At 49.7% G+C, this 20,960-nt stretch overlaps 1 protein-coding gene across 32 annotated transcripts in view; it reads left to right on the top strand.

Annotated features, from left to right (window-relative positions):
- Window positions 1-20,250, top strand: part of NME9 (NME/NM23 family member 9) — a 30,691-nt gene extending 10,441 nt beyond the window's left edge. For 6 of the 32 annotated variants that reach the window (XM_070238201.1, XM_070238211.1, XM_023621001.2 and 3 more), the window contains 10 exons: window positions 4,009-4,112; window positions 7,436-7,507; window positions 9,190-9,306; window positions 10,701-10,776; window positions 13,169-13,251; window positions 15,365-15,457; window positions 16,417-16,571; window positions 17,984-18,120; window positions 19,353-19,452; window positions 20,016-20,250. In XM_070238201.1, the coding sequence (XP_070094302.1) occupies window positions 4,009-4,112; window positions 7,436-7,507; window positions 9,190-9,306; window positions 10,701-10,776; window positions 13,169-13,251; window positions 15,365-15,457; window positions 16,417-16,571; window positions 17,984-18,120; window positions 19,353-19,452; window positions 20,016-20,169 (1,091 nt within the window). In that variant the 3' untranslated portion in view covers window positions 20,170-20,250. Of the gene's footprint in view, window positions 1-1,312; window positions 4,113-7,435; window positions 7,508-9,189; window positions 9,307-10,700; window positions 10,777-13,168; window positions 13,252-15,364; window positions 15,458-16,416; window positions 16,572-17,983; window positions 18,611-19,352; window positions 19,453-19,730 lie in introns of all 32 variants that reach the window. The other 26 variants (XM_070238207.1, XM_070238206.1, XM_070238223.1 and 23 more) reach the window with 13 other exon arrangements.
- The last annotated feature ends 710 nt before the right edge of the window (window positions 20,251-20,960 follow it).

Raw genomic sequence — 20,960 nt, 5'->3', positions numbered from 1 at the left:
ATGCAACTAAGATGTACAACTATGTACCAGGGGGATTTGAGGAGATGAAGCAGGAAAAAAAAAAAAAAGGTTGGCAACAGTTGTCAGCTCAGGTGCTGGTCTTTAAAAAAAAAAGAAAAAGAGTCACACAGGGAATGTCAAGGCTCAGCTAGACTCAAATTTGCTCCCAAGCTCGGTGTTGTGGCTTTGGCAGATCTTAGAACGTCACTTCCAAGTTCATTCATGTGGCTATTGACAGGACTCAGGTCCTTGCCAGCTGTTGGCCAGAGACATCAATTCCTCCAAAAGGTTTTACAACATGGTAACTTTCTTCCCTCAGAGCAGGCCAAGAGGGAAGGCGGGAGAGAACGAGAGAGAGAGACAGAGAGGAAAGTCATAGTCTTTTGTAACATAATTTCAAGAGTGACATCTTTTGCCCTATTCTATTAGAAGCCGTCACTAGGTCCAGCCTGCGCTCCAGTGCAGGGGATCACACAAAGGCGTAAATCCCAGGAGACTGGCCCACCTTAGAGGCTGCCTACCACCCCCGCTGCTCCACTATTCCTCTCTCTTCTTTGTCTACTCTAGACATCTCTGGGCTGTTTTTCTCTGTGTCTGCTCACGTCTTCTCTCTATAAATACACCTGCTCCGTCAGCTTGTGTTTGCTCTTCTCTCTCTCCGCCACCCCCCTCACCAAAGGACTTCAGCATTCAAACCCCTCTCCCCCTTCCCTCTCTCATGGCTCAGTTTGTCTTTCCAGCCCCTTCACCCTCTGTTCCCTGAGGTGTGTCCTGAGCTCCAAACTGTTTCCTAACATGCCACAAGTTCTCTTTCTTCACTTTTATCCGTGTTGTTCCTACTACCTGGAATATCATGGCCCCATCACACCCTGTACTTCCTCACTCCCAGGCCCTGCTCCAAAGCAGCCTCCTTGCGCGAAGTCTTTCCTGAACCTCTGTGTCGTCACCTCCCCCTGGGGGTCTCTAGGGCATTTGGGGTGGGACTCTGTCTCAACGCCCCCAGCAGACACCCAGCTTGGTGGGACCCCTGCGTGGGTGAGCACCCTCATGGCTTTCCCCATAGACTGTCAACACAGGGGCGTTGTCTTGTTCATCTCGTCTGGAGCAGACTTGTCCGGGCCTGGCTGCTGGTTAAATGTGGTTGCCTTGACCCAGTAGCGTAGTGAGGAGTTGCCACCCTCTACTACTTGAGGGATTACAAAGCCTTTTTGACGGTGCCAGGTCGTAACTCTTCTGTCCATGTGTCTTGTCTGTGCAACTAGAACATGCCTCCAGGGCAAAACCACCATGACTTCTATTTCTTTACCACCAGTAAGAAAACTACCACCTCATCACTTTTTGAGAATCTGCCTGTGTTCCGGGCACCTGATGTGATCCTGGTGAGAGTGTCGACTCTGTCAAAGCCTGCTCTAAGCCGTGCAAGGGAACTGTGTTGGCTGAAGGCAGCAGGGGCCCATCTGCCCCTTCTCGTCAGGCAGTCTCGAGGAAGACATGCTCCTCCTTCTTTCTGGAGCCAGCAGAAATTTGCCTCCCAAGTCAACCACCATCTTGGAAGTCTTGCCTTCTTCTGGCTCATTTTCATCTGCCTTCAAACATGCAGAAGTCTACTCAGGTTTACACACACACACACACACACACACACCCCTGCACAGGTTTTTGTATTCCCTGCCATTCTTCTCCTTCAGGTGTCTTTTCTATTTTGCTTTCTGTCTTTCAGAGTCAAACTTTTCGGAGTCCTCTCCAGTCCCCAGGCCCCCATAACCTTGTGAAGTGTACCTTTGTCCCCGCCACTCCATGGGGCACCAGGGAGTGCAAGAGGAGATGGGAAGCTCATACAAATGACTGGGCTGAACTACCAAGTCAAATCCTGCGTAGAGATTGGTTGCTAATTGGGCCCCCAATTTTTTCCCACTGGGGCTTGAACCTGCTCTCCTTGGTGGGCCTGGATATAGGGTCCTCTTAGTCTTCAAGGACTTTTTCCTTACTTGACCCAAATGCCTTTCTCCCTCAACGGTGAGGCTGCTGTCCTTAGAGAAGCCCAGAGCTTTATCCTCTGTCTGATGCTAAGGCCCCAGTCCCTCTCTCCTGCCCCTGCTGGGGTCTGGTTGCCTCTGAGACCACTTGCCTTAGATTCTCCGGTTGGTACTGGAGACCCAGCGTGTCTAGAGTCGAGTTCACTTTTCTCCCTCCCCAAATGCTCTCTCCCTGCCCCACCCAGTTCTCTCTGCCAGGCTCCAAGGTGGAGTCCTTTTCACACCCACTCGACTTTCCTCCCCAGTTCTCTCCACTTCCTTTTCAAAGTCTCATGGATTCCCCTGTTCCTCCCCTCCCATCGACACTGCCACCCCCGTGTCTGGCTTCCTTATCCCTCCCACACCCAGCTCGGCTCACTTTCTTTCTGCAAAACTGTGCTGCCTGGCTGAACTAACCAAGACTGCTGAATCTGTGCATCCTGCTTCTTTCCTGGGGGAGTTGAAAGAGCATGGGCTTCAGACAAACCTGGGTTCACACTTGGTTCTGCTGCTTGAGAATTTTATTTTTTTACCTTGGGTTGCTCACTCCACCTCTTTGAACTTCAGCTCCCTTGTCTCTCTGGCAGGATAATGATGCCCATCTCACGGGGTTTTCTGAGAGAAAAGCAAAGCGCAGATGCCCTCTTGCAGCTTAATAAATATCACCTCCCTCTCCTCTCTACACCTTGCTGAGGGTCCTCATCGCCTAGTAAATCAGGATGCAACTCCTTAAACCCACATTCCATACTCTTCCACTGATCTCTGCCACCTCTTCCCACAGCCCATCCCCAGGCAGGTGTGAGCCCGCAGGCAGCCCCTGGACGCCCCAGGCTGTGCCTGCACGTGCTTCCCACCACAGCCTCCCTCTCTGCCCATCCAAGCGTGGCATTTTCCAAAAGGCCCAGTGTAAGTCGCCCCTCCACGAGGAAGCCTTCCTCCCCTGATTAGTACAGTACAGTGTTCATATGGTGCTGCCAGAGTCTATGTTAATTTGAATAATGCTAATTTATGTCGTGTTTTTTTAATAGTTCTCCCGTGATGTGAAAATCTTAAAATGTGAATCTTCAAAAAGTAAAATCACAAGTTGCATGCTATTAAAATTGGCAGGCCCGAGAGTTTATAAACAGTGTCTACACTACCTCCCCATGACGCCGATACCACGCCACTCCCGCTGCCGAACAGAAGGCCACCTGTGTGGATGAGGCAGGAACTCTGAGGGCTGAGGTCTTTTTGAAGACATCCTTCCTCTAAAATGTGACCTCTGGGACATCGCAATCTAGCACTTGCTGCATCTTCGTGATGGGGCCAGGCGGGTCCTGCGGGGATCCGTGCACATGTGCCGGCCCAGCTTGCTCACAGGCCTCATGGTCTAGTGCAGTCCCACGAGAGGCTTCCCTCTCCCCAGCCCTGGCACGCTCCACAGACTGGGGCCAAAGAAGAAAAAGCTACCCAAGTTCCCACCTAGGTCTCTATCGGGTCCACTTTCCAGCAGAGCAATGTCAATTTCGTAAAGTGAATAAAACTCTCCTTTACCCAGAGCAAGTGGGTTTTAATTTGTCAGGGAAAAGGTCAAAGCTGTGTTTATTATCAAGGTAGCTAAGAGTTGACTGTACGCTGGCAGGTCACATACAGGGACTTCTTCCTTTTAGAATAGATAGTTTCAGTCCAATTCAAATACTTATTGAGGGCCGCTCTGTGCTACGTCTGCCCCTGAATGTGCCTGACAATTCCTTAAGGTAAAGCATCCATGTTAAGAAAATGATTTTCCACCATACTGACTGAATTATGTTTATAATTCAGAACGCTGAGCTCATAACAATGAGGGAGAGCTGGGTTTCCATGCTCGCTGTACTCTGAGGGGATAATAAAGCCCTTTAAGCAGTAAGCGCCCCTGCAGACAGATGTCCTCTGGAGGGGTCAGAATGGCCAGAGATAAGTTCCACCGGCCATGGACGGCGCCGGTGCCCACTGAACGGTGCGCTTCTTGTCCACGCAGTGGTCGACGTCTATCAAGGCTGGTGTGGCCCCTGCAAACCCGTGGTGAGCCTCTTCCAGAAGATGAGGATTGAGGTTGGCCTGGACCTGCTGCATTTTGCATTAGTAAGATCCTCTCTTAGCAGCGTGTCACATGACATTGTAAAAAAATTAAGAATTTAAAAATAGGAAGAGGAAGTGCAAGCTGCCTTTACCAGATCATTGAAAGGACACCAGTTGTGGATTTTGGGGTGGCTATCAGTCATGATGCTTTATAATTTCTCCAGAGATGCAGATTCTGGCCCCACCGCCACCTCCCTGACAGTGTGGGCTTGGGCAGTCTCCTGATGCTGTGCGCGGGGAAGGGATCCGTGTCACCCTAGAGGGGATGCTCCTTCGTGGCTCGTGAACACTGTGAACTCTGAAGTGTCACTTTCAGAGCCCAGGGTTTCAAGATTTCTATCCTTGCTCCATAAAGGAGAACTTTTAGCAAAGATTTCCTTGGATTAATGTATGGAAATGGGAATAAATTCCAGAGAAGTGGGCAAGAGACACTCGATATGCTGCATGGGTCTGAGGGTCACAGACAGTGAACGTGGGAAATACACCATACACTGATTTCTTGAAGTTTGCCTTCAAGGACTCTGCACTTCCTCCCTCGGGAGTCGGTGCTGACGCTTCTGTAGAGTGTGGAGGAAGCGCCCAGATGGGGACACACTGTGTCCGTGTTCAGAATGGGGTTCACCAGACACACACCTCACACCTTCCACCTCTGTTGTTGCCAGTCCGGCAGCGGGAGGAGGCTGGACAGCGGAGCTCCCTCGTTTCGGAGCAGGAGCTGGGAGGGGAGCAAGAGAAACCTCATTTCCTCCTGATTTTAGTCTTCAAAAAAGTACACTGTCAACAATTTTTACCAATATGTTGACAGGACAATTGTTAAGATTCTGTTGAAAAGACATTAGGAGCAGCATGAGAGCAAGCTGGGGCTTCGCCTGGTAGGGCAGTCACTGTGTGTGTTGTGTGTGTATGTGTGTGTGTGTGTGTTATATGTAGTGTGTGTATGGTATGTGGTGTGTGTGGTGTGTGTGTGTGGATGTAGTATGTGTGTGTGGATGTAGTATGTGTGGTGTGGTGTGGGGTGTGTGTGTGTAGTATGTGGTGTGTGTGGTGTGTGTGTGTGTGGATGTAGTATGTGTGTGTGTGGTGTGTGTGTGTGTGTGTGGATGTAGTATGTGTGTGTGTGTGGTGTGTGTAGATGTAGTATGTGTGTGTGTGGTGTGTGTGTGTGTGTGGATGTAGTATGTGTGTGTGTGTGGTATGTGTGTGGTGTGTGGTATGTGTGGTGTGTGGTGTGTGTGTGTGTGTAGATGTAGTGTGTGTGGTGTGTGTGTGTGTATGTAGTGTGTGTGTGGTGTGTGTACAGTGTAGTGTGTGTGTGGTGTATGTGTGTGTGTGGATGTAGTATGTGTGTGTGTGGTATGTGTGTGGTGTGTGGTGTGTGTGTGTAGATGTAGTGTGTGTGTGTGTGTGGTGTGTGTGTGGTATGTGTGTGTGTGTGTAGATGTAGTGTGTGTGTGTGTGTGGTGTGTGTGTGTGTGGATGTAGTGTGTGTGTGGTGTGTGTACAGTGTAGTGTGTGTGTGGTGTATGTGTGTGTGTGGATGTAGTATGTGTGTGTGTGTGGTATGTGTGTGGTGTGTGGTATGTGTGTGTGTGTGTAGATGTAGTGTGTGTGTGTGGTGTGTGGTGTGTGTGTGTGTGTAGATGTAGTGTGTGTGTGTGTGGTGTGTGTGTGGTGTGTGGTATGTGTGTGTGTGTGTGTGGTGTGTGTGTGTGTGGATGTAGTGTGTGTGTGGTGTGTGTACAGTGTAGTGTGTGTGTGGTGTGTGTGTGTGGATGTAGTATGTGTGCGTGTGTGGTATGTGTGGTGTGTGGTGTGTGTGTGTGTGTAGATGTAGTGTGTGTGGTGTGTGTGTGTGTATGTAGTGTGTGTGTGGTGTGTGTACAGTGTAGTGTGTGTGTGGTGTATGTGTGTGTGTGGATGTAGTATGTGTGTGTGTGGTATGTGTGTGGTGTGTGGTGTGTGTGTGTAGATGTAGTGTGTGTGTGTGTGTGGTGTGTGTGTGGTGTGTGGAATGTGTGTGTGTGTGTAGATGTAGTGTGTGTGTGTGTGGTGTGTGTGTGTGTGGATGTAGTGTGTGTGTGGTGTGTGTACAGTGTAGTGTGTGTGTGGTGTGTGTGTGTGGATGTAGTATGTGTGTGTGTGTGGTATGTGTGTGGTGTGTGGTATGTGTGTGTGTGTGTAGATGTAGTGTGTGTGTGTGGTGTGAGGGGTGTGTGTGTGTGTAGATGTAGTGTGTGTGTGTGTGGTGTGTGTGTGTGTGGATGTAGTGTGTGTGTGGTGTGTGTACAGTGTAGTGTGTGTGTGGTGTGTGTGTGTGGATGTAGTATGTGTGTGTGTGTGGTATGTGTGTGGTGTGTGGTATGTGTGTGTGTGTGTAGATGTAGTGTGTGTGTGTGGTGTGTGGTGTGTGTGTGTGTAGATGTAGTGTGTGTGTGTGTGGTGTGTGTGTGGTGTGTGGTATGTGTGTGTGTGTGTAGATGTAGTGTGTGTGTGTGTGTGTGTGGTGTGTGTGTGTGTGGATGTAGTGTGTGTGTGGTGTGTGTACAGTGTAGTGTGTGTGTGGTGTGTGTGTGTGGATGTAGTATGTGTGTGTGTGTGGTATGTGTGTGGTGTGTGGTGTGTGGGGTGTGTGGGGTGTGTGTGTGTGTAGATGTAGTGTGTGTGGTGTGTGTGTGTGTATGTAGTGTGTGTGTGGTGTGTGTACAGTGTAGTGTGTGTGTGGTGTGTGTGTGTGTGGATGTAGTATGTGTGTGTGTGGTATGTGTGTGGTGTGTGTGGTGTGTGTGTGTGTGTGTGTGGTGTGTGTGTGTGTGTAGATGTAGTGTGTGTGTGGTGTGTGGTGTGTGTGGTGTGTGGTGTGTGTGTGTAGATGTAGTGTGTGTGTGTGGTGTGTGTGTGTGTGGATGTAGTGTGTGTGTGGTGTGTGTACAGTGTAGTGTGTGTGTGGTGTGTGTGTGTGGTATGTGTGTGGTGTGTGGTATGTGTGTGTGTGTGTAGATGTAGTGTGTGTGTGTGTGTGTGTGTGGTGCGTGTGTGTGGATGTAGTGTGTGTGTGGTGTGTGGTATGTGTGTGTGTGTGTGTGTGTGTGGTGTGTGTGGTATGTGTGTGTGTGTGTGTGGATGTAGTGTGTGTGTGTGGTGTGTGGTGTGTGTGTGTAGATGTAGTGTGTGTGTGTGGTGTGTGTGTGTGTGGATGTAGTGTGTGTGTGGTGTGTGTACAGTGTAGTGTGTGCGGTGTGTGTGGACTGTCCTGTGCGGTTCATCCCCCCTCAGGCCCCCACAGGCCCGCTGTGCCCAGGGTCCTGCTGACAGCTTGTCTTCTTCAGGCGGAGGCAGACTGTCTTGATGTCCTCGAAAGATACCGCGGGCGGTGTGAGCCGACCTTTCTGTTTTATGCAGTAAGTACATTGTCAGAAGCAGAACTATGCGATGGTTGCACATGGTTAGAGCTCAGGTAGACACGTCTCGCTGGATCAGTCCTCTCTGGGAGTCACCATGAGGCCTCACCGGCCCACACAAGTGATGCTGTTGTTTTATTGCTTTGGCTAAAGACAGATGTCCTTAAGTCATGGTAAGGCAGGGCCCTGACTGGGATGGTGGCCTGCGGGCAGTGCTCGCTGGAGGGGAGCAGGGAGACACAGCTTCTGCCACTCACTGTGGGCTCCAGCAGCCTTCCTGACCGGCGGGAGCCACTCACATGCTCCTTCGGGCTTATGCACGCTCTTGCCTGAGGTTTCCCTCTCAGAGCAGTTTCCAGATTTCCATCCTCTGCCCCGTGGAGGGGAACTTCCAGCAAACGTGAATGCTCCTTTATGGGGTAGACAGGCTGTGCATTCACCTTTATTTAATCATAAAATGTGATGATGTGTTTACAGAAAGTCAGAAATGAGAGGGACTATTGATGAAAGCCAAGTGGTTCAGTGCTTTGAAAAGATAATTTCAATGTCTTGGGTGTGACATCCACTGGCACAGCCCTTAAGGTCCACTGTCTCACACCTGGCTTCCTAGGTTTAGGTCAACTGCCAGGCCCTGAAGGCAACGGATCGCTGTGCAAACCCTAACTGGTCCAGCCCCTCATCTACGGTCGGGGAACCAGGGTCTAGCCGCCCAGGCCAGAGTTGTTTAGTTTGGAAACCGTCGGGCCCCTGCCCTCAGCACTGCAAGTAAAACACACTGGAACTCATGGTGAAACATTATTTGGGCTCTGGGCTGTTAGCAGGGAGACTGAAGTTAGAGGACGAAACATGGTGGGGGAGGGAGGGAGAAGTGGGGAGGAGCCGAGATGAACGTGCACCCCGCCAGACCGAGCTGGGAGCTGAGTTGCAGCAATGGGATCATCACCACAGTGGTTTGCTTGCTGGAGCCCGTAGCGATGAAAGCATAAATTGTCGTCGGCGTGTGGGAGCATGGGCCGAGCCAGCAGGCTCCATCGCATCCCTCCCCCATGGGGGTCCACTGCAGCACGGGATGGCAATGGAGGAGGACCCACTCTATGTGAGCTGCTGGGAGAATATGCATTGAGAAGGTTAAAGCAGAAACTTAGGTCACCCCGAACACCACCTCCACCGTGAAGCCTTCCCTGACCACTCCAGATGGAGCTGATTCTTGCCCCGATTCAAGTATCCCTATTAAAGCAATGGTCTTATTCCATTGGAATTGTTTCCCTGACATGACCACCTCTCTCCCCACTCACTCCCCATTCATTGAAGGTGGTGAGCAATTAGGTCTTTTCATGTTTGGTGTTTATATTCTGTGCCTCTGTCTGGGTGCTTGGTGTCGGAAGTGCTCGATAGACATCTGTTGAGTGACTAAGCCCTTTATCGGTCACACTTAGTCCCTCACAACCTAGCGTGTGCTGTTCCTCCCTTAACTGGTTCCCAATGCCCTGGAGGAAATTTTGAAAGGAGGGGCATGGGGTAGAAGGCAGAGAAGTGGCTGGAGGCTGTGGGCCTGGGGTGATGGCCTTAACCTTGGGCACACTCCTAAACAAAGCCCTTGAACACTCTCGTGTCTCTTGAGAGAGACTAATGTCGCGAAGAGGGGTCGGTGGTTTGCCCAGTACGTTGGTGCCGTGTTCTAGGGAGGAGAACTGGTGGCCGTGGTTCGTGGCGCAAACGCCCCCCTGCTGCAGAGAACCATCCTGGACCAGCTGGAGGCCGAAAAGAAGGTGCTGGCCGAAGGCAGAGAACGGAGGGTGGTAAGGAGGTCACTTCTGCAAGCAGCAAACCCACGAGGGTCCCCTCCACTTGCTCCACCCTTTTTCTGGCACCGTCGGTGGGAAGTGTGGTTAAATGCCCACCCCTGCATTGCACCCCACTGAGGCCTGGGAGGAGGGTGCCTGCTGACCATGACAAGTTTGCCCTTTGAAGCTTCTTTTAAGAAGTCGTCTCCTTCCTCCAGAGTATGTTAACTTCTTTTATCCATTTCCTTTTCATCCCCCCTTTCAACTCAACAGGCATTTTTGGAACCCTAACAATGAATTCCGAAATGGAAACACAGTTCTGAATCAAGTAGTGGGAAGGAGGCGTCAGCCTCAGGGTGACATCTCTCCTGGGTCACCTCTCATTCCTGACGGTTCTACTTGTGGATCCCAGAGGGTTCATTTCTTTCGTTTAGAAGTTAAGCTCTGTCATTACCAGGAGCAATCGGATCAGCATAGCTTGTGATTTTGATAAATTCTTTCCATGATCACACAGACTGCAAGTTTTTCACAAATAATTGGCTGCCTTTGGATATGGACACACCGTAGGTAGAGAGAGGTACTTCCTGGTTCTCTGAGCATCTGCCAAATGAGCCTTAACATTGTTCAAAGTTCATTGTTCAAGTTTGAAACGTTCCAAATAGTAAACCCTATTTTTATAGAATGGATTAGAATGAAATTTTATATTTCCCCCAGAAAACTGGCAATTTTCCCCCAAAAAAGAAAATCACAAATGCTTTTGCCTTCTCCAGGGAGCATCATCTCTCTCTTCACTACCTCCCTGCACTGGGTAGCCAATTGCTTCTATGTATTTCTATTTCAGCTCCTCCTCTGTGTTCTTGCCAACTCTCTATCACATTCTTCTCTTTCCTTAGTTTTGACTTGATGTTTGTGAAAACAGGCAGAATCTAAACCTTCAGATCAGCATGGATTTCCATGTCTTCAAATGCTCTTACCCCACTGTCATCTGACTACTAACAAGGGTCTTGTAAAGTTTCCAAGACTGATAATCTTTTTTTTTTTTGAGGAAGATTAGCCCTGAGCTAACATCTGCCACGAATCCTCCTCTTTTTGCTGAGGAAGACTGGCCCTGAGCTAACATTCATGCCCATCTTCCTCTACTTTATATGTGGGGTGCCTGCCACAACATGGCGTGCCAAGCGGTGCCATGTCCGCACCCGGGATCCAAACTGGTGAACCCTGGACCGCTGAAGCGGAAGGTGTGAACTTAACCGCTCCGCTACTGGGCCGGCCCCAAGACTGATAATCTTGACGCTTTTTTTTCCTCTGTATTTTGGACCTTTATGTTTTTGGTTTCTGCAGGTTTTGGAAGGTCTTTGTGGTAATTTTAATTAGCTAATTACTTTCTGTTCACGACCAATCTGCACTAGATTAAAGATGAGGCTCTTTCTGATGAAGATGAACATTCTTCTCATGAAAAGGACGATGGTGAAGATGAGGATGTGGGTGAGTACAGAACCAACAAGGAAGGGAAAAGGGCAAAGCAGACTCAGATTTGGTGGGTTTTCCAAAAAATATGTGAGTAATCAGTTTATTGAACAATCTGAACTCTGGGAAGATTAATCATAAAACGTTTTGTCCCCAATCACCTGACTTCAAACACACTGTGTCAGTTCTCCCTTCTGCCCCTTAATGGCGTCTTGGGCACCATTCACAGCTTTCTGATCATGTTCAGACATAACCAGTGTGGCTTTCATGGCAATTACCGGGCATCAGGAGAAGCTCCATTCAATAAAGTGGAGGGTAGTGGCACTAATAATGTAGAGTCATGATGCTGGTGTTTCCTTAGACCTTATTTGAGCTGACAGCTCAAGTTTCTGTTTTCACCTTTTTTCTGAAGTGTCAGAAAGTCAGCTGTACTGAACACCTCCCTCCGACAGCCCTGCGCCCTCGTCCCGGGAGTCCCAAGCATCCCTCACCCCTGGGCGTCACAGTTCTTCCTGAAGCTTTAATAGGAAGAGAACAGCTTTATCTGACAGTGCGCAGAGACGCCGGAAGTCAGAAGGGCCCTTGCTGGGAAGGTGCTCTTGATGGTGGCTGAGACACCAGGGACAACCAGGGTTAAGTTCAGGAACGGAGCTGGAAAGAGAAGGAAGATTTTTATTATTGCACGAAGTAGAAAGGCTGTTTATTGGAGAGTGGATGAGGACTGTTAGAGTTGGATTCTAACAAGGAAAGAGGCTCAGTTTAGAGAGCAAGGAAACGTCAACTGTGAAAAGAAATCAGTGATTGGGCTTCTGCAGGAAACAACTTTTGCCTCCTTTTTGGGTTATCTCCTCTTTCTTCCCTCCCAATTATTCCCTCTCAAATCAAGTCTCTCCATCTAGAAAACATCACAAAGCCTGCCCTGCCCTTAGCCTTTCTCTCCTGCACAGCCAAGCTTCCTGAACTTCGTCCACACTCGTGGGGCCACCCCTTCCCTTTGAATCCTGTCCCCACCTGCCGTGTCTGGCCTCTGTGCCCGCTCCTCCCTGAGCAGATGCTCATGGGGGCACCAGAGACCTTCTTGGTGCCAAATCCACTAGGCAACTAGGCAGGTTCCAGTCGTATCCTGTGGCATCTTTCGGTGGACTTGGATGGTGTTCACAACGTCTCCCTTCTCAAACCCTCTGCTCTTTTGGTTTCGGAGACCTCACGACCTTTCTCGTTTTCCTTCTACATCTCTGGTCTCTCCTCAGCCTCCCCTCCATTGCCTTCTTTTCTTTTGCTCTTCTTTCAAGCTGGAGTTCTCTGGGCCCCTGCTCTGGCCTCTTCTCTTCTCCCTCCACATCTGTAGGTGATCTCATTAACTGGTCAGTTTATAACAGAATTTATTGTGAGTCTCTTTAAAGTCTAAGTGTACATGGGATGTTAGAAACAGTACTCACAGAAAAATGAACAGGTTTGTTGCTGAAAATGTTTCACATCTTTGCAGTGCACGTTTTGAGATTTTTAGAGTAAGAAGCCCTCCTTAAATGCAGACATTGTCATATTTTATTGCAACCCAATAGATGTAAAAGCTGCGAACGGGAAAATAGGGGAATACAGAGTCAATGGAGAGTGCAGGTAGCGCCCCAAGGCCAAGTTCGTCCAAGCAGGACCACACCAGGCATGGCCTCCTGGGCTGGACACAGGGCTCTACAGCTTCCACTGGCCTGAGCAGTGGCAGCTCCCTTAACACTACTGCTAACGGGACCTGTGGACACTGGCCAATCAGTGCACTGGTCAGTGGGCTATGACTGGTGCCTTGGCTCCAAATAACGAGCTGGCCAGTCCGGTCTTCCCTCAGGAGAATCTGCACTGAGCCCTGGAAGATGGAAGCTGCAGTTTGTTGTAGGTGGTGGCACTGGAAAGTTGTGGGGACTCAGGGCCTGGCCAGCCATTCTTGGCCACACGCCAGGAAAGCTAAAAAGCAGCATTGGTAAAGGAGCCAGTGCCGTGAGAGAACACAGTAGACCGCGGGCAGAGGCCAAGAATCACAAGAGTGTGACAGGAAGGGACAATAGTGGCCAGGCCTGCACTGCCTCTGCTCCAGCTCTCCCCCATCCAGGCGACTCTTTCAGTTGCTTCTGGGTTTCTGCTCCTGAGTAGTCTCTGATCTTCTCCCCAGCCCCCCTCCCTCTCCTCAGCCCCTTCCTCCCAGGTTTATGTCCCCTGCATGTCAACGTCCCTTGCAGCCAGGTTGAGGTTGAGGTCTGGAGGCAGACCGGGGCATCCACTAGAGTCCAGGTCTGCAGGGGCACAGCCGGGAGGCCAGGCGAGGGAACCCCGGGAGCCGTGTGCAGAGGCTGTCTGGTCCCTGCGGGTGGCCTACCGAGAGCCTCAGAGACGCTGACAGCACTGCCCTCACTGACTGCAGTTTCAGCAGAGAAGACCTGCACCTTGGCCATCATTAAACCGGATGCGGTGGTCCACGGCAAGGCCGATGAGATTATTATGAAGGTAAGAGAGACCACACTTACCCTGCAGACTGTCCTCATGTCTTCCCGGTGGGAAAACAGGCGTGGGGGCTCATGCAGCAGTGTCCTAGTGGGAAAAGAAGGCTTCTAAGGACCTTTAGCCAAAATTCCATTTAAGTAACTTAAAAATTTTAAATCTAATTGGGAAAGATACCATGAGGATCAGGGTCGCCACAGCTTTTAATGTTGCCTTTTTTTTTTTTTTTACTTTTTACTTTTTATTAAGATTATGATCGTTTACAACCTTGTGAAATTTCAGTTGTACGTTATCGTCAGTCATGTTGTAGGTACACCACTTCACCCTTTGTGCCCACCTCCCCACCCCCGCTTTCCCCTGGTAACCACCAATCAGTTCTCTTTGTCTATATGTTTAACTTCCACCTATGAGTGGAGTCATACAGAGTTCGTCTTTCTCTATCTGGCTTATTTCACTTAACATAATACCCTCAAGGTCCATCCATGTTGTTGTGAATGGGATGATTTTGTCCTTTTTTATGGCTGAGTAGTATTCCATTGTATATATATACCATATCTTCTTTATCCAGTCATCAGTTGATGGGCACTTAGTCGCTTCCACATCTTGGCTATTGTAAATAATGCTGCAATGAACATAGGGGTGCATGGGACTTTTGGAGTTGCTGATTTCAAGTTCTTTGGATAAATACCCAGTATTGGGATGGCTGGGTCATATGGTATTTCTATTCTTAATTTTTTGAGAAATCTCCATACTGTTTTCCATAGTGGCTGCACCAGTTTGCATTCCCACCAACAGTGTATGAGGGTTCCTTTTTCTCCACAACCTCTCCAACATTTGTCACTTTTTATCTTATTTTTGCCATTCTAACAGGTGTAAGGTGATATCTTAGTGTAGTTTTGATGATTTCCCTGATGATTAGTGATGATGAGCATCTTTTCATGTGTCTATTGGCCATCCGTATATCTTCTTTGGAGAGATGTCTATTCATGTCCCCTGCCCATTTTTTGATCAGGTTGTTTGATTTTTTGTTGTTGAGTTGTGTGAATTCTTTATATATTGTGGAGATTAACCCTTTGTCAGATATATAACTTGTAAATATTTTTTCCCAATTAGTGGGTTGTTTTCTTGTTTCAATCCTGTTTTCCCTTGCCTTGAAGAAGCTCTTTAGTCTGTTGAAGTCCCATTTGTTTATTCTTTCTATTGTTTCCCTTGTCTGAGAAGACAGTGTGTCCGAAAAGATCCTTTTGATACTGATGTCAAAGAGTGTACTGCCTATATTTTCTTCTAGAAGCCTTATGGTTTCAAGTCTAATCTTTATGTCTTTGATCCATTTTGAGTTTATTTTTGTGAACGGTGAAAAAGAATGGTCAATTTTCATTCTTTTACACGTGGCTGTCCAGTTTTCCCAGCACCATTTGTTGAAGAGACTTTCTTTTCGCCCTTGTAGGCCCTCAGCTCCTTTGTCGAAGATTAGCTGTCCATAGATGTGTGGTTTTATTTCTGGGCTTTCAATTCTGTTCCATTGATCTGTGCACCTGTTTTTGTACCAGTACCATGCTGTTTGATTACTGTTGCTTTGTAGTACATTTTGAAGTCAGGGATTGTGATGCCTCCAGCTGTGTTCTTTTTTCTCAGGATTGCTTTAGAAATTCGGGGTCTTTTGTTGCCCCATATGAATTTTAGGATTCTTTGTTCTATTTCTGTAAAGAATGTCATTGGGATTCTGATTGGGATAGTGCTGAATCTGTAGATTGCTTTAGGTAGTATGGACATTTAAACTATGTTTATTCTTCCAATCCATGTGCATGGAATGTCTTTCCATCTCTTTATGTCGTCATCAATTTCTTTCAGGAAAGTCTTGTAGTTTTCATTGTATAAGTCTTTCACTTCCTTGGTTAAATTTACGCCAAGGTATTTTATTTTTTTTGTTGCAATTGTGAATGGGATTGTGTTCTTGAGATCTTTTTCTGTTAGTTCGTTGTTAGAGAATAGAAATGCTACTGATTTATATATGTTGATTTAATGTTGCCTTTTCCTTTATCGTTTATTTTTCAACTACGTTAAATGTAAATTTGGGGTTGATTTACCCTTTCAAAATATGCATATATATATTTTACAGATCCAGGAAGCCGGCTTCGACATTTTAACAGATGAAGAGAGAACCTTGACAGAGGCAGAAATGCGACTTTTCTACGACCGCACAGCTGGAGAGGTCCGCTCGTCCGCTTCCGCGTGTCCCACACACTCTCCTTTCTTTCTCTTCCTCTAACATCATGCTTACAGACTGACATTAGTTTGGGAGAAAATAGAATATGATGGAGAAGAAGGATGTGAACAGCAAGTGGGCCGTGAGTTTGCTCTCAGCATAATGGTTGCAAGGAAGAGATTGTGACTCTAACTTAAGTAATGAAACAAGGAATTTATTGGTACTCCATAACTTCCAGAATTGAAGGAAGAGAGCTGAAGGAGTTGAAAAGAAGGTCTTGGGGAGAAGAACTAAGACAGGTGCAGGGATCTAGGAGCAAAACCTCAAGGCCAGTCACTTGAGGTGCTGCTGTTGGATAAGTCAGATTCAACCACCCACCATTGCTTCTGCTAATGACTCACCTACTCAGGAGGGAGGGTCTAGTTGACCGAGCTTGGGTCAGAGCCCCACGTCTCAGGGGAGGTGTGTGCGGCGAGGTTGGGGGGTGACAGGCATCGTGGTGTCAGGCAGACCAGGACCAAGTGAACTGGGGAAGGGCTGCTCCCCAAAGGGAAAGCAGTGCTGCTACGGGAAGAAGGGGGAAGGGTTGCCAGGCTCTGCAAAAATGAAGTCTCAGCTCCATCCCACGCCGTGGTTGTCCAGCATCTGCATGATTGCCATGCATGTGGTCTTTTAGATGCCCCACCTAATTTATTATAATCTCACATTCAGTCCCAAACGAGTCACCTCCAAGTCTCATCTTCCTGCCTTTAATTTATATCTGGGTTCTCCGGGTGTGGTTGGGCACCCTCCCCGCCCCTCCACCCTGGGGCCCTCCATGGCATCCCTGGGCCCTCCACGGGCATGCTGGCTGGTGGCAAGACTGCCCACTGTCCCCCTTCCATCCTGTGGGGGGATGGGCCCGCTGACCCTCTGCAGGCCCCACGGCCCCTGCCCTGGGTCACTGTTTTCCCTCCCTGTGCTAGGAGGCATTTGAGAAACTGGTACATCACATGTGCAGTGGACCAAGCCACCTCCTGATCCTCACCAGGACTGAGGGTGTCGAGGACGTGGTTACTGCCTGGCGAACCCTCATGGGGCCCTGTGACCCTGAGGTGGCAAGGAGGGAGCAGCCTGACAGGTGATGTCGCAACTGTGGTCCTTTCATCCATCTCAAAACCTGCACCCAGGGAAGCTGAGAGCCCCGCTCGATGTTGAGCCCAGAATCATGGGTAACACAGAGGCTCTCTGATGGTCATGAAGCCCCTCTTCGTTATATATTTGGAGAGACCCTGACCTCTTTGTTACGTATTTGAGGAGGCCCTGACATGCTCACCCTGTGATCCAGTCCCCAGCCATTCACTGAGTGCCTCTTGTCATCTGCCTCTTTGCTGCCTCCTCCCCCTCTGCCCTCTTCTGAAGGCTGCTGCTGGATCCAGTCCTCACTGCTCTTTCTGCAGCCAGAGGGGCCCATAGTGTGGTCCAGGAAATGCAGATTCCGGAGCCCCACCCAGGCCTGCCAAGTCAGAGACGCAGGGAGGGACCTAGGATCTGCACTGTAGACTTGTTGCCCACCCTCCCCAGCCCCAGGGTGTCCTGAGGCCCCCTAGGGTCTGAGCACCCTGTTCTGCACCCCACACTAGGCTGCAGTGGTCTGCTCCCTGGCCCTGTGCATATTTAGTCTGGCCCCGCCAACGCCAAACCCACTGTGTGTTGCCTTTGAAGCTGACAGAGTCCAGCCAACAGGAAAGAAATTAGCAAGAGACTAAGTAACTGCAGTTGTACCTGTAGTTGTAAGGGGCCGGGAACATTCGTGAATGAGGCAGCCTGGGCAGTGAAAGGCAGCCCGGGGTTCGATCTTAGGTTGGCGCATACTCAGGCAAGTCCCTTCTCTGAGCGTCTGTTCTAGTCTGTAAAGAGGCGATATGAGCACCTGTGATAGGAGGCGTAGAGTGTCACGGTTAAGAACACAGACTTCAGGATCTCTCTTCTCTCTTACTGACTGCCTGGCCCTGGGCCGTGCTTTAATCTCTCTGAGCCTCAGAGTCCTCATCTGAAAAATGCCTACTACAATAGGGCCTGCCTCCGCCGCTGATGAGAGGGTTAGAAGAGTATATATACGTTGAAGCACTTACGACAGTGCTTGACACGCGGGGAGCGTATTATCTTGTGGGGATCCTGGGGGATTAACTATGCAAACCTGTGCCAAGCCCCTGGCAGGGTGCCAGCCCCTGATAGTGACATCCACCAAGGGCAGCCCCTGGGCCTATGCTGTGCCTCACGCATATTTAAACTGGGGGTCAGGATGGAGGCTCCCTCGCAGGGCTGTGGCACACACGAAGCCCCAGGACACGTGCCCAGAACACTGCCATGACAGACGAGACGTCAACCACGGTCCTCCTTGCTGTGGTTCTTGGCTTTTTCAACAGAGAGAAAGCCAGTTCACAGAAATGCAGGGTGCTGAACGGTAGCTGGGGACCATGTTGCCAGAGAGAAAAACATTTCTTTTCAAATGAAACAACCGTTTCTTGTACATTTTGCTAATGTTCCCAGTCTCCGCGCTCAGTATGGCACAGAAATGCCCTTCAATGCGGTCCATGGAAGCCAGGACAGAGAAGACGCCAGCCGAGAACTGGCACTGCTCTTCCCCGGTTTTAAGTTTTCAGATGAAGTGCTGGAAGCCCCTCGGGGTAAGTCACCAAGGCGGACTGGCCTTCATGAAACCTGCAGGGAGTGAGCGGGGCTGACAATAACTCTGTGGTGACCCCGTCTTCAGATGAGTGAGGTCCTGTTTGGGAGACGGGCTCTTACATACCTGTAGCTGCAGTCCTCATCTGTTCTGTGTTTTTATAGACTAAGTGTTGCTTTTTAATATCGCCATTACATTTTTTGCTCCATTCTTACTCTGGAGCCGTATTTTCGTTGCAAAGTTACTTTGCATTTTCCTGTGGAAACCACTGGGAAATGTAACTAACTTTCTGGAAGCCTACTTCGAAGCCATTCAGAGGCCAGATGTCACCCCTCACTTCCTCTGCGCTCCGTGTGCCCCACACTAAGCCCTTGGTGGGGATGCTGAGAAGCGGAGGGACACAGAAGGGGCCTCTGCCGGAGCTTGCTGTGACTCTCGGATCAGCCCCCACAGTTTGGGAAAAGCGTGCTGGGTCCAGGCTCCAAATCTGGGTAAGACACCCAGGGCGGCCGGCGCGCGTGACTTACCGTGTTCCCCAAATCGGAGAACCAGGCCTCGGCCGGCTGCTCCTGCCGCCAGCCGCGGCGTCGGCTTGGAGCCCGAGGTGAGGTGGAGGGGCCAGGGCTGAACATCCTGGGAAGAGCAAAGGACGTGACGGTGGGATTCCTGGGAGATGGCTGCGTGCAGATCTGAAATGGTCATGACCCAGGTGTACCTAAATGTTTAGGTTTGAAGCAGTATGTTTACCCAAATATTTGATATCTTCATGGTCTCCTCCAGATTGGAATGTGGCCACTAAGAGCAGGGACAGGAGGGCGGGCTGACCTGCGCTGGCCCGCTGCCAGCTGAGGGCCAAGCTGAGAGCAAGCTGTGGTTCAGGGAGTTGAGAAATCAGGGAGTGTGGCTCTCTGTGGGTCAGAGACCCAAGTTTACACATCCGAGTGTGTGCTGTGGTCGTTCAAAGCCATTCCCCCGCCGGGAGGGACTCTCACTCTGGTCATGGTGGCATTGCTAGGGCCAGCTTTCCTCTGGGGACCTGCCCTCAGAGAGAGCCCACGATGCATGTCCTATGTGTGCAGGGCCATGGGCCGTCTTCGTGCTTTTGGAGTGATTGGAAAGAAGGGGGTTTAACTCAGGGCCGCAGCTGGGGAAGAGGAGGGCGGAGCAGCTGGGGAATACTCCCCGGTACTGGTGAGAGTGTAGGGACATCTGAGCCTGACTTTTTGGCCTCAGGTGATAATGAGCAAAGAGGACAATTCCAGATGCGTCTGAGCCCAGACCACATCCCGGGAATGTCACAGCCTCCTGCGGGCATGAACTTGCAGCGGCCTCGGTGCGATTGCTGATGCTCTGCCCATTTGTTTGAGGTGCCCGGTCTTCTCAGTTGTCAGGAGCAGAGTGTGTGTTCAATGTACCCGGCACTTTTCGTGCTAAGGGGCAGGGGTCAGGGCACTGGAGACACACAACCCTGGGTTTGAATCCTGGCTCCACTCTTTACCAGCCCAATAGCCTGGGGAAAGTTACTTACCTTTTTTGGGCCTCAGTTCCCTCATCTGTGAAACGGGGATAAGGATAGACCCGTTATAGCCCATAGTAATCATCTTCCTCCAGGGCTGTTGTGAAGATGGGAGGAGACGAGGGAGAGGTTCTCAGCCCGGTGCCTGGGGCTTAGTAAGTGCTCCACAAATGTTGCCCTTCTCCTCATTCTTTCATTCCTGGTCCCTGACACGCGTACTAGGACCTCTCTTTGCTGTCCCTTCCGCCCTGACCCCTCACTTCATCATCTGTGAGGTAGTTAGATGCCCTTTTCCTGTTTCTTTGTGGATGGTGTGTGGGACAGAGGACTGGGACAGGGCTGTGTTTCAGAAATCCTACAGAACATCTGTCATCCCACAGGCCACGGGGCCGAAGGAGCGAGTGGTGGGCCCCACGAGGCTCAGGTGCCCTGAGCATGTGGATGGACAAGGCCGTGACTGAGGTGGGGCCCGAGATGAAGTGCCAGTGCACAGAAGGAAACCTCCAGAACCAGAACTTATTCTTTGAGCACTGATACTTTTTTGGTTTACCTTTCATGAACAATAAAAATAACAGTGTGTACTTTCCTGACTTATTAAACAGTATATAGAACATATACTAACACTTTTTTTTTTTTTGCTATCTCTGGGATTTTACAAAATAAATGGACATCAGTTATTGTCCTCCGCTGTGATATGATGTCATCCCAGGTCAGTGTTGCCCCAAGAATAAATCTACTTTATGATTTAAACAGTTTTCGAGCTGAACTTGGTAACTATGAACTTGAAAACAGTGCAACAAGATGGGACATGACGCTTCCAGGCAGAGTGACGTGGAGGCAGGTACAAATCGGCTTTACATCTTCATGCTGCCGCCCCAGCCAGGAGGACAGTCCTGTGACGATGCCAGCTTTGCCATCTGTGGTCCTCCACGGAGCAGGGCACGTTCATAAAGCAACACCTGGGGTTTCATTTGGAACCAGGATCCATCTAATTTTCTTGACATGCCCCTGCCCTGTTTCTTTGGTTTCTGATTCTGGCTAAAGCCTGGTTTTAAAAGCTGCGAGCTCCTGGGAGCCAGGTTGCTGCGGCTTCCACTGAAGCGCCTGGTTTAGCCGCCCCTGCACGGTGTGCCCTTGAGGGATACAGGAGGTTTTCAGTACAAAGTAACTGTTATTAGCCCCGTGGGTATTAACGTGCACAGCCGCCCTCTCTTACCAGCCTGCTCTTGGGTTTATTTGTAAATTCGCTAAGCCCAGCATACTCCTTCCTCTCCGAGGGAAAGGCTGTGTTCTGCATCACAAGGCAAATGTCAGCCATTTCCTTC

Source organism: Equus caballus, chromosome 16 (genome assembly GCF_041296265.1).
Source record: "Equus caballus isolate H_3958 breed thoroughbred chromosome 16, TB-T2T, whole genome shotgun sequence".
NCBI lineage: Eukaryota > Metazoa > Chordata > Mammalia > Perissodactyla > Equidae > Equus > Equus caballus.
The sequence above is the reverse complement of the archived record's forward strand: the minus strand, read 5'-3'. Positions and strand labels throughout refer to the sequence as shown.